At 47.9% G+C, this 16527-nt stretch overlaps 2 protein-coding genes across 2 annotated transcripts; both read right to left on the minus strand.

Annotated features, from left to right (window-relative positions):
- Nucleotides 1-3511: 3511 nt before the first annotated feature.
- Nucleotides 3512-7526, minus strand: LOC130601922 (protein FAM83D-B-like). Its single transcript, XM_057414337.1, has 4 exons — nucleotides 7003-7526; nucleotides 4836-5003; nucleotides 4129-4253; nucleotides 3512-3887 (listed from the first exon to the last, which is right to left on the minus strand). Exons 1-4 carry the CDS (start codon nucleotides 7453-7455, stop codon nucleotides 3512-3514), a joined length of 1122 nt encoding a protein of 373 aa, XP_057270320.1. The 5' UTR covers nucleotides 7456-7526.
- A 2152-nt stretch (nucleotides 7527-9678) lies between these two features.
- LOC130601921 (protein FAM83D-A-like) lies at nucleotides 9679-16527 on the minus strand. Its single transcript, XM_057414336.1, has 4 exons — nucleotides 16041-16527; nucleotides 12305-12472; nucleotides 11331-11455; nucleotides 9679-10970 (listed from the first exon to the last, which is right to left on the minus strand). Exons 1-4 carry the CDS (start codon nucleotides 16491-16493, stop codon nucleotides 10010-10012), a joined length of 1707 nt encoding a protein of 568 aa, XP_057270319.1. The 5' UTR covers nucleotides 16494-16527; the 3' UTR covers nucleotides 9679-10009.

The raw sequence follows: 16527 nt of genomic DNA on the forward strand, positions 1-16527 counted from the left end.
CCGTGCGTTGCCATGGTGCGGGCACCCCGCGGGGCTTGTCCCCGGCCCCAGGCGGCCCCGGGGCCTCAGGAGCCAATTGCTTTTGTTGGGGGAACCACAGAACCCCAGCCTGGTTTGTGTTGAAGGGACCTTAAAGCTCACCCAGCTCCAACTCCTGCCACGGGCAGGGACCCCTTCCACTCGAGCAGCTTGCTCCAAGCCCCTGTGTCCAACCTGGCCTTGAACACTGCCAGGGATGGGGCAGCCACAGCTTAGAATGACTCTAAGAGCAGGACCATAGAGCCCTGGAGGACTGTGCGAGCAAGGCAGGGGGTGGCCCCCACAGGTAACCGGGAACCGGACATGGGAGGAGAATGTGGAGGAAGCTGTGTGGGGCTGACCAATACTGTTGTGCCAAGGAGGAGTGGCTGAATACCACTCCTACATATATGTAAACTGCGTCACAAATGAAGTAGAAGTTTGCTTATCACCCATATTGGGTTGGCCTGTCTGCTTCTCCTCGCCGCTTACATGAACCCATCACCCCTTGTCCTGTCACTGCAGTCCCTAACGAAGAGTCCCTCCCCGGCATCCTTGTAGGCCCCTTCAGACACTGGAAGCTGCTCCGAGGCCTCCCCGCAGCCTTCTCTTCTCCAGGCTGAGCAGCCCCAGTGTTCTCAGCGTGTCTCCATACGGGAGGTGCTTCAGTCCCTCATCATCCTCGTGGCCTCCTCTGGACTTGTTCCAACAGTTCCATGTCCTTTTTATGTTGGGGACACCAGAACTGCACACAGTGCTGCAAGAGGGGTCTCACCAGAGCAGAGGGGCAGGATCACCCCCATGACCTACTGCTCACCTCCTGTTGATGCAGCCCAGGATGTGAAAGCCAGCTCCTGTGGGAGCCTCGCTGGTGCAGGCAGGGAGCGGAGCGCTGCCCCAGCTCTCTGCAGGCAGGCAAAAGGCCCTGTCAGCTGCCACCCCTGCGTGTGATGGGGAAACCATGAAATGCTTTGGGCATTTCCCTGTTTTACTGGCAAGAAGGGCTCCGGGTTTGTAGCACCATGTGCAAGCGCCATGCTGGTAGTTCCACACGCAGAAACGGTGTTGCTGAGGACCACCTTCCCCCCCAGTAAAACAAATACTGCAGGACCAGGGCAAGTCTGAGCCAAGCCCTCCAGATGTGACTAAAACGTATAACCTGGGGGAGAAGCTAGGATTTAACAGAATTGAGAGATTGCCTAAAAAAGTCCTTCTCTTGTTGATCAAGTAAAACTAATCACCTCCCTGCTCCACATGAAGGATGCCTCCACACTACACTAAAGTGCACCACAGCTGTGGCACTTTACACCAGGAAGCTGAAGGACTAGAAAGAAAACAGTTAACAGTCATTAATAGATCCAGTGGTGCCCTACCGCGGGCTCATTACAGCCTGTGACAGTGGCTGGTGAATCAAATTGAATGTAAATTTTGAGTTAAGTATAGGCTGGAGTAAAAAAAAAAAGAAAGAAACGGCTTCCAGTAAGTTTAGTAATGCTGTCAAAATTAATGCTCATGGAACATAAACACATTTTGTATACTTATTAATCACTCGCCTTCTTCGAGAATGACTGGACACAGTAGCAGTGCAGTTGTGGATTAACACAAAACCACACTTCCCAACGCTGTACCTCCACCGCCACTTTTTAAGTCAAGACTAGGTATCACTTGAGAAAGAGGTTATTCAGTTAGAATTAAAGACATTCTTAAAATCCTGAAAAAAAACATTGAAATTTATAACTAGATTAAGTCCACTCTATCAGAAATAAACACAACTTATCACACTATTTTGTATCATCAAGATATTAAGCAACTATTGAGAAAAAGTCCTACTAATGGCACATGGAGTTACCTGTTAAATGATGACATGAATGATAAAGTTAAAAACTTACAGTTGAGAAAACATATACAGATAATTATTGTGAAAATAGGATTGCAAAAACAATATTCTGCATAGAGTACAACATTGTATAGGTTTGGCTTGTGAAAAACACAAGAATAAAAATACATATATTTCAAACTTCTTTACATCTGGATGAAAGTCAAGACTATTGAACTATAAACTATTGAACATTTACAAATTAGGAGAGTCAGAACTATTACATTTCCATGAGCGTTAAGTGCAGAAGAAAAGGGATGCAGATTAGTCATAACCTAACCAGTACATCATTGCAGTGTCCAAGAAAACGTTTCTGTGAGCTCTACGTTTCCAGTTTAACGTTATCCTGGTGAGATTTAGCAGAGTTGCGTATGAAGTGCCCCAGCTAAGTTTTAACCTTCCTTTTGAAGCTTAGAACCCACACAACACTTATGCAAGCATATACCTGAGTTTTTTGCAGTAGCAAGAGCCTCAAGAGCAACCTGAGGAATGGTGTGCCTTTGCTTTTGCTACAGCTGCCACTCATTAGTTGGACTGACAAGTTTCTGCACTAGCAGGCTGCTGGGACTTCAGTGCCTCCATGCACAGCTGCCTGGGAGGATACAGATAGCCTATTCATTTGGGATTTTTGGTTTTCTCTACAAACTGATTAAAAAAAAAAAAAATCAAACTTGCATGAAACCTTGAGAATAAATGGTTCTGTTGCTGATTTTTACATTATTGCATGTCTGGTTGAAGTAAGGCTTTTGAGAAGCAGCAGCAGCTTCACAAATTTCAGATCTCAACTAATAAATACTTTAGATATTCATTTATTGATTTTTATCTAAATTTTTCTAAATATCTATTTAGATAGACTAGATATTGACTAGAAGTCAATAATGGCTTTCCAGGTGTTAAGAAAGGGTTTGTTTTTTTTTTTCTAAAAATATGTGTCTATTTAGATAGATATTTATTGCATGATGTCCAGCAAGCCAAGCATTCTTATAATTAAGAAAAGGTCATTTGGAATTCAATCAAAACCCTTGTTCACCTGTGTTACCTCATCCCACCAGGCAGCACAGCCTCGCATAAAGATAATGTAACATTTGAGGACCAGTAACATGGTACTGATTTACCTGTTTCTAGGCTATGGTTACTCTGCTTCAGTTCTGTGTCATTAAAACATTCATAGGGAGCTTGTGCCACACAGGACTGATTCCAGTGCCGTGCAGCAGTCCTGCTATTCATCTTTGGAAGACTTTTAAGCAACATATTTCCTACACCTAAATTACTTTAAAAAAAGATTTGAGTTACTGAGCTAAGCCACTGGTAACCCATCAGCTGAATACATGTGAGAATGGCTGACAGATACTAGAAGTCAATAATGGCTTTCCAGGTGCTAAGAGGGGTTTTGTTTCTTTTCCAAAAACACATCTGAGCTGAAGACAATACCCTAACTGCATGTGTTGATCTGCATTATAGTGGTCTTTGAACGAACCCACAATGCCAGGATCACTTCTCTCAGTTCAAGGTTTGTTTCCCAGCTGCTCTCACGGACATTCTGTGAGACAGCACTGGACATGGACAACTGGATGTGGTTCCTGAGGTTCTGCTTCTCGCACTGAGTGAACGTGCAATTCATCTCTCTATGATCCAGTGTGGCCTCATAACTAGGGAACCATTCCTCTTAGTCAGTGGAGGAGAGGCATGCATTGCATTATTTGACACGTAGACGGCCTCCCTCGAGGCATGCAGCCAGCTTCGCTTCCTTTTGAGATTCCCTACAAACGCTCTAAGATACAAAAACTCCATTCTGGTCAAGTCTCTGGAAGCCACTGTTATACTGACCACCTGGTCCAACACCTTATTCTTCCTGCAGCTGGATAACTCTTTGAGGTTGATAGGCTTTGACCGTGCATAAAGAATCCGAAATTCCAGGTCAAAGTGTGCAACTGCAGGACCTGACAGGATCAAAATGTTACTGCTGTTCAGCTTCCCATCTGTCCACGTGAAACTAGCAAAGGAAGGATGAGAAAAATTTGAGTTAATTCAAAATAAATGGTAGTATTAACTGAAAATTCTCTTTCATCATATTAAGTTAAATCATTCCTATAATCCAAATGATAGGCAGCGTGCACTTTTTAGGACAAACATTACACATTTACTCTGATAAGGAAAGCAGTTTTGCAACACGGCTGATTTTCCTTTCCATGTAAAGAAATCATGCTAAGCAACATAAAGAAATTGGCACTTGCCTGTAGGAGCCTGTTGTCACTCTAATGCCATCGATTAACATGAACTTCTCACGGACTTTTCCAACAATTTTGGCACCCGACCTTGTGTAGTATGTGTTCCCCGTGATATTTCGAATTCTCATCAACTGTTAAAGATAGGTGTCATGTGGATTTCAAAGTAAACGATTGTGTTTAAAGGAGTAACACACAACAGTGATCACTGAGGAACTAGCAAAGGCTGCTCACAATGGCACAAGATCCACCCTCTACAAAACAAATGATAATTTTGTCTTTAGTAGGCAAAGAGATGGCATTAAGGGGCAAACCCATAAGCTGGTTGTGCAAAATCTGGCTGTAAAAACTCCTGTCACTTAACCTCAGAGGGAACAAGTTCCACAGAGCCCCAAGAACCTGCTTCTCCACCTACCTGCAAAGTCTCAGTGAGCCTGACCAACTCTACTCATGCTTTAGGAACTGGACATTCTTCCTGCATTGCCTTTAATATTCAATTAGTATTTGTGCTCAGAAAGCACCTGTAACATCCATTTACAAAGATTTCAGTTTCTCTATTCATTTCCTTCTTATGCTTAAATCTTCAAGAAAGAGCTATAGCTACATAAACCCCATTTAAATTGTGGCAGCAGATACAACAGTTTCTTCTTGTGATACCTCAAAGGTCACAGCCATAAGAGGATCAAGTCTGTCCCTATGAATATGACAAGGCTCACCTTTTCCTGTTCAAGGTCAACTCCCAGATCCTTGCACATTTTTAGAAAGTGGGAAAATGAAGACTGATCTAGAAGGATATAGGCTTTAACTTGCCGCTGGCTACAAGCTTCCAAGAGATCTTTGAAGATATCAGTGTCTGTGAAGGAATCCATCACCAGGGCAATCATCTGCAACAAGTTTCAGAAGAAATCATTAGGCTGGTTCCACAGCACCCCAAGGCAGATGGCACAGGAGGCATTTGACCTTCAACTTAAATATCCCTCTATCTCTGTCTTCCCCCCCTTTTTTTTTGGTTGGTGGTTATGAAACATGGGACAGACTTCTGTGATCTGATATATCCATTTGTTGTTCACAGGACCGCTGGAACATTTACAGATGTAATAGAAAGGAAAAAAACTGATTAGAATAAATTTCTGCAAAGAGAAGGATGTTTTAGTAAAGGTGATTACCGAGTATAGTACACTGAGGTACGGGAGATACAATATACATCGCCCTTCACTATGATCCTGTCCCTGTATAAATCAGAAAAAAAAACCTGAGCTTATGGGCAGAAATTGTTGCTAAAGATTCTTTGCCCCAATTTTGCTATCATTTAACTGATTTATCATAGAATCATAGAATGGTTTGGGTTGGAAAGGACCTTATGATTATCCTGTAATTTCAACAGTGGACATTGAAGCTTCTTTTGTTTCTGTTTTGGTTCCATAGTTACAGATAATCTACCCTGAAAGCCTATTGCGGAAAGACACCTTTTCTGTCTTTAAAAATCAGAGTTCATCATGAATTAGCAGCAGTCGGAGCTCCTGCATCTAGTCAGTTGCTCATGGGTTTTAATTAAGGTCATTCTAAAGCATTCCCTTTTTTACTACATAACTTCACCTTCCAGGAAAACTTACAGAAAACTGAGTGTTTGCTCCTTTCCCCTCAACTCCAGAGCACTGCCAAGACCTACACAGGCAGAGAGACACTTGACACCTCTCCAAAACCTTAAGTGAGCTCATAAACAAGTATTTCACATGAGAAAAAGAAAGACATTTTACTGCCAGTCTTCTTCATCCACATTAATAACTTGGGTGTAACAGGAGCACCGAGTTCAATGTGGCTATGTTTGGGGTGATGGAATATCTCGGAAGAAGCACAACAGTAACAAAATAAGTGCATCATTGCTTCAAGTTTCTTCCTAACCCTGACTTATAGCAAAACCACGCATCTGCTTCTGTGGGAGGCAAATCTGGTCTCCGATTCCTTGGCAAGATAGATTTTTTTTCCCCAGGAACAGATATTTTCTTCAAAAGCACTGCCAGAAGAAAATGATGAGCTGATTTCCAAAGTGTTCGTTCTCCAGAGTCTATCAAACTTTTCAAGTGAGAAAACAAACAGTATAAGAAAAACCTAAACCAACAACAAAACACATAGACTGAACACAAACGTTTGCCTGTACCCGGTGCAGGACATGGACACAAGAAGTGATTAAGAGAGCTAGGAATATGTCACTCTCAGGTGTCAACCCCCTGAATGAGCTTTGTAATGCTTGTACTTTCATCAGTGTGGGAGAACACCTTGATAAGAATAATAGAATCCCGGACTGGTTTGGGTTAGAAGGGGGCTTAAAGCTCCTCCAGTTCCAACCCCTGCCACGGGCAGGGACACCTTCCACTCGAGCAGCTTGCTCCAAGCCCCTGTGTCCAACCTGGCCTTGAACACTGCCAGGGATGGGGCAGCCACAGCTTCTCTGGGCACCCTGTGCCAGCGCCTCAGCACCCTCACAGGGAAGAGCTTCTGCCTAAGAGCTCATCTCAGTCTCCCCTCTGGCAGGTTCAAGCCATTCCCCTTGGCCTGTCCCTGCAGGCCCTTGTCCCAAGCCCTTCTCCAGCTTTCCTGCAGCCCCTTTAGGCACTGGAGCTGCTCTCAGGTCTCCCCTTGAGGAGCCTTCTCTTGTCCGGGCTGACCCAGCCCAGCTCTCTCAGCCTGGCTCCAGAGCAGAGCTGCTCCAACGAAGCGTTCTTTGCCCGACGGCGGTTTTAAAGCCGCTCGGCCCCGCTGAGCGCCACCCGAAGGGGACGCCCGTCGATGCCGTCGCCGATCCCCGTCCCGGGTCGCAGCCCCGCTGGAGCAGGGCCCCAGGCGCATCCGAGCACGCAGCAGCCCCGCCGCGGCCGCACTGACCTGCCGCGCGGAGCGGATCTGGCGCCGCACCGCCTCCTTGCAGCCGTAGATGCTGTCCCCGCAGCCGGGCTGGAAGTGCGCCTCGACCCGCGTGAGCCCGCGGAAGGCGCCGCTGGCGAAGCCCGGCCAGCCCAGCTCCAGGGCGGGCGGCTCCACGTCCGAGCGCTCGGGGAAGTAGGTGAGCGACGAGGCGTCGAGGGAGGCGCCGGCGAAGGGCTCGGCCGCCGGCTCCGGGGCCGCGGCAGGCGGCAGCGCGCCCCGCGCGATCGCCTGCACCTCGGGCTCCGAGAGGAACGGCGGCAGCTGCTCCCGCCGCAGGAAGGCGCGCAGCGCCTCGGGGCCGCCCGCCACCAGCTCCTCCAGCGCCAGCCGCTGCGCCTCGCTGTACGGCCCGGGCGGCCGCGGCGACCAGCGCCCGGCGCCCTCCTCCAGCCACTGCGACGGACTCGCCATGGCGCGGGGCGCCGACCGGCTCGGCTCGGCCCCGGCCGCCGCTTTATAGCGGCTCCGCGGGCGGGCCCCACGCTCCGTGGCTCTTCTCCGCCCCCCCGCCCGGCCCCGCGGCAGCAGCGGGCGGTCGAGCAGGCTCCGCTCCCCCCGGCGGCTGGCAGAGGCGGCTGGGATCAGCAGCCCAGGGAGAAGCATCCGCAAGCACACGGAGCTCGCATTAAGCGGGGAGAGTTAAGTACAGCCCTGGCGCTGCTGCCCCGGTAATCAAAGACCTGGTCCCTAGGTTGAGGAGGGCCAAGTCCCTCCCCCGGGCAGGCGCCCCAGCGCAGCCTGCTCTGCGAGGCCCGGGTAGCCGGAGAACGCCAAGCCCACGGACGTGCTTAAGAAACATCTGGGTCCAAAACAGCAAACAGCAAACACAGCTCTGCAACGATCAGGTGAAAACCCTCACGGCAGAATGAGTTTATTTGTAAACTGCTGCTTGTTCTTGTGAGAGCACCGTAACCGCCGCACAATGTAATAAAGGTACATAGCACGCAAGTTGATTTTACATATACAGAAGCACTGCTGAGCACAGGCACTCGAAATTGCCCTTGACAGTGTATCTCAACTCCCTTTCTGCTACCTACTTCACTCCCCGTGTTCCAGCTCACAGGACCAGTTTCTTACCTCTTTGAGCACAGACAGAAGTTTTCCTCCTCAGCCTGCACCTCTCGGTACATCTGCTCCCCTCCTCACGGAAGGAGTGGTTGCTTTGAAATCCAAGCAATAAAAGTAGCTAAACCTCTTTATCCTACATAGATATCGATATGATTTGAGAGGTGGGAACACCTAAGTTAGTAGAAAAAAGCATTTCTCTGTACACTGGAGTTGCAGCCTTTTTGTGGTTTGGATATTTTTCTTTATTCCCCCATTCTTTGCTGTTTACGGGAATATTAAAGACAACAGCTTAAATGTGCCATCTACTGGACACAAGTGTGGATAAACAGGAAAATACACAACCCAGACTCCAGTTTGACTTGGCTGAATAGGCCGGTTGGTCACTCACATGCAGGGCCAGTGGAGAGCAGCACAGGTCAGGTCTTAACAGAACCTCCACACTGCTCAGACCAGTAATCCAGCGAGCGCAGACACATGCACAGACTGCTGCTGGCAGAGCCACATCGTGTCCCTGCAAAGCAACTTAACCTAGGATGCATTTAATACTGAAAACAGAATATATTGAAAAACTAGAGCAACAGTGCAGCTCCTTAACCCAAGTTAGTAGTGGGGAAAGGATAAGCAGAGCAGGAAACAGAGTTTTTATTTTCCTCACTCTCATACTTGTACAACATCACAAAACATAACCCATAACATTTTGTAGTGCATATCAGTTTGCTTTTAAGCAGGGGCTTTGTCATGTGCCTTCAGTCATTGTCTCACCTCTACATTTTGTACAGGTCTCTTTATAGAAAAAAGATGGCTCATATGTTCCTAGACTGAGCCAGAGCTGGAAGCTCGTTTTACAGTGCTACAACTGAAATTGTTTACTCTGTGTAACAAGCTATACAAGAGACAAAGTTCCCTGAAGTCATTCCAAAAGAGGAGTCTGACAGGTGTGGAACAGCAAGGTATAGTAAGATACCATAAGGATACAGCTGAGATACCATCTCAGCTCTGCTCACAAGCACAAAACCCAACACTTCAGCAACACCAGCAACACCTTCCCATCAGTAGTCATATAGGTCCAACAGATCCATCTTTTAGTTCCAAATACTGAAAACATTTACATCAGGACTGTCTCTAAAATAGGTAACAGCTACAACAGTGTTAAGTTGCTACTTCCCCGTCCTGGTTTTAAAGTAATGCTCTTCTGAGAATGTGTGCATATATATGTATATATATACACACAAACACACATATATGTATATGCACAAAAGTGTGTGTGCGTATACCTACACAAAAACATGAGGGGATGATCAAGCTGAAGAGCTAAATTAGTTCAGGCCATTTCAGAAGGTTTGAACAATGGGCAAGGGACACAGTTGAAGATAAGAACCTGCAGCAGCTCCATTAGACCCTTCACAACTTTAATGGATGAGTAATGTATAGATTGCTGAAGTCAGAATAAAATCAGCTTTATGGCTCTTTATAAAGGTTGTTTCCCCTCATGCTGAAGATAAAATAGGTAAAAAAGCCAATACTGAAAAAAAAAAAAAAGGAGCATTTCTTGATGTCACTGAATCTGCCTCCAGGCAGGACCCCTCCGACTGCGGTTCTGCCAAATATACACAAAGCCAGAGCATTAGCAATCCTAGGACACAGTAATCAGTTTACTTTCCAGGTTATACATCCAAAATTAAAATGAACCTTCACCACTAACTCATATAAGAGGAACAGGCAAGTACTTATCATACAAATAAACACCTTTTTATTGCTTAAACCGCATAGTATAAAACAAAGTGCTGAAGGGGTATGCACATGTGTATTAAGAAAAGTCCTGGAAGGAAGTGGAATCAGCAGGAACAGAGTGACTGAAGTTTGAGACTGGAGATTGTGTGTTCTGCATTGAGTGGAGTCATCGTTTATTCTGAGAATAGAGGGAAAGGTCCCGGAGGCTGCGCAAGCTGGCACTGATGTCACGCCTCTGTTTCAAATGGCATCTTCCCATGTACTGGGACACGTAGCTTTCAGGCTCACGGCCCCTCCGGGATAGGATGTGCACCATGTGGCTCAGCTTCGACCTGATAGTGGAGTAGTGGAACTGCCTCTCTTTGTGCAGCTTTTGGAAATACTCTGCCCTGTGACGGACAGGATATTCAAAGGACCGAAGAGAAGATGCCGAGCCAGTAGAGCTGGCAAGAGAGCACTGGGATGAGGATGAAGACAGTGACCACAGACTAGAACTTGATACAACCTTTCCAGACAGAGAAGATCCTTCTTTTGACAACTTTCTGTGAAGCAGCGGTGTTTCTGTGTACTCACTTTCCCTTGTCTGTGTCACTGCAGTTTTCAACAAGACTGAAGTCTGAGTGCCCGTCATTCTAGCAGTGACTGATGCCTGCGTGCCAGTTTCTGCTGTCACAAAATAGGTCTGCGTGGCAGCATTACACACAGTCACTGCCTGCTTCTCTTCCCATGGGCCAGTTTGAGTCGATGTGCTTCTCCGATCCACAATGGCCACTCGATTGCTGAACTCGATTGCCTCATCAGAGGGGCAAGAATGCCCCAGGTTACAGGAGTTTTCTCCAGAACTATCTTCAGCCTGATCTGGTTCTTTCAATGGTTTCTTTGGAGTACTGGACAATCTGGCAAATTCTGCTCTCAAGTTGCCTTCCACAGTATATTCTTTAGAGGACTCTATTCTGCTCACCAGGTGATTGAATATCCCACTGTTCCTGCAGCTGGACAGACACTTAGGGCTGATGGGCATTGACTGGGCATAAAGAATCCTGAACTGGAGGTCAAAGTGTTCAACCACTTGCCCTGACAATAGCAGCAAGTTACTGCTGTTCAGCTTCCCATCGGACCATGTGAAACTATCAGGAACAAACCAAGAGCCACAGTTAATCTCCAGTGCATTTCAACACATACAGTTACAGATAGCAAGACTTAGCTTAGAACTGCTGTGCATAAAGGAGGGTATAAAGTTCATAAACTATTCATTCTCCTTCAGGAAGGACTCTATTTATCCGTGGCCAGGTGCTTTGCTAGCAACAAGTTGTGCAAAAGAGTTTTCCAAAGCTGTTTCCAGTTTTGCATTAGCCCCACGTAGGCTCAGCCAGTCCGCTTGCCACTGGCTTTCATTAATACCAGGCAAACAGCAAAGGTCATACATTCTTCTTGCAGAACCCCCCCTTTCTGTAGCTTCACTAGCACCATCAGACCCCAATACTTGCCTGTAGGAACCTGTTGTCACTCTAATGCCATCAATTAACATGAACTTCTCGTGGGCTTTCCCAACAATTTTGGCACCTGATCTCAGGTAGTACGTGCTCCCCGTGAGGGCTCGAATTCTCAGCAGCTGTTTCAGAAAAGGGAAAACATAATAGCAGATCTAAGTAACTTTCAAAAAGTTTTAGTTAGCAATTCCACTTAAAAGCAGCCATGCACACTATGGAAGGCAGCAACAAAATGAGCTTCCTCACACTGTCTGCACGTGTTAATAGTTAAATTTCTGTTAGATTAGGAGAGTCTGTAAAGAGAACAGCCAGTTCTGATTCATTAGTGCCCAGGAGGCTAGAAGTGTTCCCCATCCAGAGAAGCTCTCACTGAAGTGAACATAAGCCATACCAAGCCATGCTGTAACAAGTTATGTCAGCCTATATTCCTCTGAATTAATAAATCACCCGGGTCACATAATCTAAACCCTTTCAAAAGAAAGTAACTGTGTATTAGGAAAGAAATGTGATGTTACCAGAGCTATACTACCCTCGAGCTGTATTTCTGCTTCTTCAGCAAGCAGTTCCTTGAGCCAAAGAACAAAGCTACTTACATCTTGCAAAACTAATTGCTTCCTCAGGATGCGGATCACAGTGCACACCCAACCCAGCACAGGGTAGGCTGCAGCTCCTGCACACAGGGAGCATAGTGCAGGACATGTGCCTTTTCTGCATGGCTTTTGCCAAGTTTGTGAGCAGTTTCACATGTTGTGTTAGAGACTGAAATCGTGAGATATTGAGCCTTGATCTTCAGAAGTTGAGAAACATGTCAGAAAATCCGCTTTCACATCAGTTACCAAACAGACAGGACGCTGTAATCTTCCAAGGGAGTCTGCTGGTTTACAGAAGCGTAACTTGGACATCCGTAACCATAAACTGTAGCACAAAAAATAAAGCCAAACCACTCCCAGGCACCCACAGTCAGTACTTACTCTTTCCTGCTCAGGACAGATTCCCAGATTGTCGCACATTTCCAAGAAATGTCGTAGAGAGTCTTGGTCAAGAAGGATGTAGACAGGGACTTTGCGGTTGTTAAAGGCATCCTGAAGGTCACTGAAGATATCGGTATCTGTGAAGGCATCCATCACAAGGGCAATCACCTGCAAGAGAAGTGACAGCATTTGTTTCAGGGCTTTATTTTACACAAGGCCAGATCACTACCTCCCCAGCCATCTTCTGCTTCCACCATTAAGGCCAGATGCACATTTCTTTGTCCTGCTGTGCAGGCCCTAGCAACTTATTAAAGATGTCTATATTCCCACAGTGTTTCTGCAAATTCCTTGTGCCCTGGATAGCAAAGAGTAAGCCTAAAGAGCTTTTTCCTCACCTCTGCTGCGGCTTTTGTACACTTTCACATCCTGCTTGCATACATAATCTCCTCTAATGTGGCCTTTCAGTAACACTGTGGAAGCCATCACAGCAGAATCAAATTCCAGACCAGCCACCTCCACCTCCTGTTCTCCCAGGGTGCCATACCTCCTACAGGGAGCCACTGCCTGCAGGAGAATCAGCTCGAGTGACCTCCTCACTGTCACCACTGAGCATCTCACAACCCCCGACTGATTCCTTTATTTGGTAGGAAGGGAATGCTGTCCCTAAATAAGCTACCAAGACATAAGCTAGTTCTGTGACAACATACAAACTGAACACAGTTTCCAGACTTGGTGTGCTCCTGTTGACGTGGGAGTCACGGACAACGCAGAGACGATCAATGTGATCAAGCGATTGCCAAATTTATGACAAAGCCTTAACCCCTTATATACTATTTCTTACATGCACTCACAGTGATTTGGCATATTATGATTGGATACATGTCTTGAAGACCCTTAGTGACTAACATATAATTGCTTAAGCACAGGTGTGAGAACTTGACCTCAAAAGCTTGCCAACAGTCCACAGTTCTCATTAACTCAGTGAACTCCAGCTTCTTCTTATCTTGCTTGCTTAAGCTTCCTTGGGCCTCTCATGGCCTTGCTGTATCTTTCAGGATTATTCAGAGTTTATGTACTAATTATCCATTCTCCCGTGAGAACACTGTCTCCACATGCTCCAAGTTTCCATCGCACACCTTCACGAGAAATCTTCCCACTCAACCATTCTCTACAGGAGGCAAGTCCTAAGATGGGGAGATGTTCTTTCAGCAGGCCAAAGACAAGATGACATTCCTGTGTTTATGAACCCCCTTCTCTAGAAAATTCAGAGCCAGATTGAACATCATTTTGGTGCAAGAATTCTCACCCTTCAAAATCAGGAGCACACATCGCTGTGGGACCCAAAGATTGGATTTCATGACTTTCCTGTTCTCTGTCTATAAGAGCAGCATCAGGAACAATCACTGCTGGTACCCAGTGCCTGCCCTTGTCAGATCCATAAGGCATCTGCACAAGGTGTGCCTGCTCACAACGCAGCTGCTCTGTGGGTGGCATTGCCTGTACTTCCCACAAGAACTGGCTAAGCTTTGCATTCCCACCTGCGTCATACTCCCTAAGGGATTGGCTCCATATGGATGAGTTCCTGGGCATAACATACACAGTCACATTGGTATTAGTTTATGCTTGTGCTTCTTACATCTCTCCTGTGGCTTTCTCCACCCAATCACTTGTCTAAGTACCAAGGACGATAAAGAAAAATAAGATGGTTTTCACAAGATCAGATGAGTAAGAAAATAACCCCTGAACACAGAAAAATTCACACTAAACACCTTGGAAGCACTAATGCCTTCAAATGACTGTTCAATTAATGGTATACTTGGGTTCTAATCCTAGAATCAGCAGCTGAAAAGAAATACACTTTTATTCAAAACGTGCAAAAGTACAGTTATGTTTAGAGGAGGGAGAGAAAACCCTTTTCTCTACACTCATCCATTGAGGACTGCAGACGCAAGATAGCAACAGGGTCCCGTTTAATCACTTGAACTGACTGCATTTGAGTGAATTGAGAAGAACCTGTACAGCATCTGAAGTCTTCCCATTTCTCAAGTTCACCCAAAGTATTCAGACATGACTGCGCAATATCACTCTGCAGCTGACAGCCAAAATTTCTCTCCATTCCGTGTCTACAAAAAGCCTTCATGTATCAGACACGTACACGGCAGCAGCAGGAACAGTTTCCCTGGCTTTTGGTTTGGAGCAAGGGAAAGCATTTGGCAGGATACTACATGCAAGAACAGCTTTATGGATAAACAGGTATTTCCATGGAGTTTCCTGAGTCACCAGAGCAGTCTCATCCACCTGACGAGATCCCTTGAGAACAGCCCTCCCTCTGTGACCGTTTCTGGCGAGAAGCCCATAGTTCATGTCATCCTCATACACACCCTAAGCTCCTGCACTCAGAAGGGGGCTAGGACCAAGCTCAGTTGCTGTGCAGGGTGTGCCATGTGCACACACGTTATGCAGAGCCAGGGCTTGCTTCACCTGGCCACTGAAGAGGAAGCTGTACATTTAAATTCCAGCTAAGCCCATTGAGTGGCTGCTCACCAGAAGGGTGGTTCCCTCTCGCGGGTTACAGTTGGAGGCTATAAACTCAGGTAACATTATGAGTTACAGAGAACAGTTAGAAGTCAGTACGCTGCATGACCTTCAAGCCATACTCTGCACCAGATCAAAACAATCCACTCCTGTAGGAGGGAAATCCTGCTAAGAGCAGCTCTGCACATTACTTAAAAACAGCCAAAGAGATGAAGAAGGGAAGAGGTAAAGAAAGAAGATATAATCAGAGGGTTATCACTTAGTAAATAAAGTTTTTTAAGAAAGGCCTTTTTTTGGTGTCATCCCTTTTTATAACAGCAGGAGGTTTCTGCATGCAAATCCATTTTGCATAGCACATTGGTAAGGAACACAGAAAAGGAAACCTTCCACTTTGAACAAGAGCAAAATAAGCATGTAAGCAGTGGGTGGTTTGACCGTGAACAGCAGCAGGGGATCTACAGGTCGTACTGGGGACAGAGAACACTTGGCCCACTCCTTCTAGAGTGACAATAAGGAGGACAGCAAGATATCATGGGTATAGCACATCCACAAACACGGAGGAATGAGCACCAGTCGTGTATTTATAAGATTGTCACAGAATCACACCATAGAATCCCGGACTGGTTTGGGTTAGAAGGGACCTTAAAGCTCATCCAGTTCCAGCCCCTGCCACGGGCAGGGACACCTTCCACCAGAGCAGCTTGCTCCAAGCCCCTGTGTCCAACCTGGCCTTGAACACTGCCAGGGATGGGGCAGCCACAGCTTCTCTGGGCACCCTGGGCCAGCGCCTCAGCACCCTCACAGGGAAGAGCTTCTGCCTAAGAGCTCATCTCAGTCTCCCCTCTGGCAGGTTCAAGCCATTCCCCTTGGCCTGTCCCTGCAGGCCCTTGTCCCAAGCCCTTCTCCAGCTTTCCTGCAGCCCCTTTAGGCACTGGAGCTGCTCTCAGGTCTCCCCTTGAGGAGCCTTCTCTTGTCCGGGCTGACCCAGCCCAGCTCTCTCAGCCTGGCTCCAGAGCAGAGCTGCTCCAACGAAGCGTTCTTTGCCCGACGGCGGTTTTAAAGCCGCTCGGCCCCGCTGAGCGCCACCCGAAGGGGACGCCCGTCGATGCCGTCGCCGATCCCCGTCCCGGGTCGCAGCCCCGCTGGAGCAGGGCCCCAGGCGCATCCGAGCACGCAGCAGCCCCGCCGCGGCCGCACTGACCTGCCGCGCGGAGCGGATCTGGCGCCGCACCGCCTCCTTGCAGCCGTAGATGCTGTCCCCGCAGCCGGGCTGGAAGTGCGCCTCGACCCGCGTGAGCCCGCGGAAGGCGCCGCTGGCGAAGCCCGGCCAGCCCAGCTCCAGGGCGGGCGGCTCCACGTCCGAGCGCTCGGGGAAGTAGGTGAGCGACGAGGCGTCGAGGGAGGCGCCGGCGAAGGGCTCGGCCGCCGGCTCCGGGGCCGCGGCAGGCGGCAGCGCGCCCCGCGCGATCGCCTGCACCTCGGGCTCCGAGAGGAACGGCGGCAGCTGCTCCCGCCGCAGGAAGGCGCGCAGCGCCTCGGGGCCGCCCGCCACCAGCTCCTCCAGCGCCAGCCGCTGCGCCTCGCTGTACGGCCCGGGCGGCCGCGGCGACCAGCGCCCGGCGCCCTCCTCCAGCCACTGCGACGGACTCGCCATGGCGCGGGGCGCCGACCGGCTCGGCTCGGCCCCG

Source organism: Pezoporus wallicus, unplaced genomic scaffold (genome assembly GCF_028554395.1).
Source record: "Pezoporus wallicus isolate ANWC-B61680 ecotype Strahan unplaced genomic scaffold, APGP_CSIRO_Pwel_v1 contig_6631, whole genome shotgun sequence".
Lineage (NCBI taxonomy): Eukaryota > Metazoa > Chordata > Aves > Psittaciformes > Psittacidae > Pezoporus > Pezoporus wallicus.

What these genes read in the sequence shown, in the direction of transcription:
- LOC130601921 (XM_057414336.1), bottom strand. Translation starts at nt 16,493, where the DNA reads ATGGCGAGTCCGTCGCAGTGGCTGGAGGAGGGCGCCGGGCGCTGGTCG. An exon ending in TCTGTCCTGAGCAGGAAAGA is followed by an intron (nt 11,456 to 12,304) that starts GTAAGTACTGAC and finishes TTTCTGAAACAG; the next exon opens with CTGCTGAGAATTCGAGCCCT. An exon ending in GTGACAACAGGTTCCTACAG is followed by an intron (nt 10,971 to 11,330) that starts GCAAGTATTGGG and finishes TGTTCCTGATAG; the next exon opens with TTTCACATGGTCCGATGGGA.
- LOC130601922 (XM_057414337.1), bottom strand. Translation starts at nt 7,455, where the DNA reads ATGGCGAGTCCGTCGCAGTGGCTGGAGGAGGGCGCCGGGCGCTGGTCG. An exon ending in AGATCCGCTCCGCGCGGCAG is followed by an intron (nt 5,004 to 7,002) that starts GTCAGTGCGGCC and finishes AACTTGTTGCAG; the next exon opens with ATGATTGCCCTGGTGATGGA. An exon ending in TTGACCTTGAACAGGAAAAG is followed by an intron (nt 4,254 to 4,835) that starts GTGAGCCTTGTC and finishes TATCTTTAACAG; the next exon opens with TTGATGAGAATTCGAAATAT.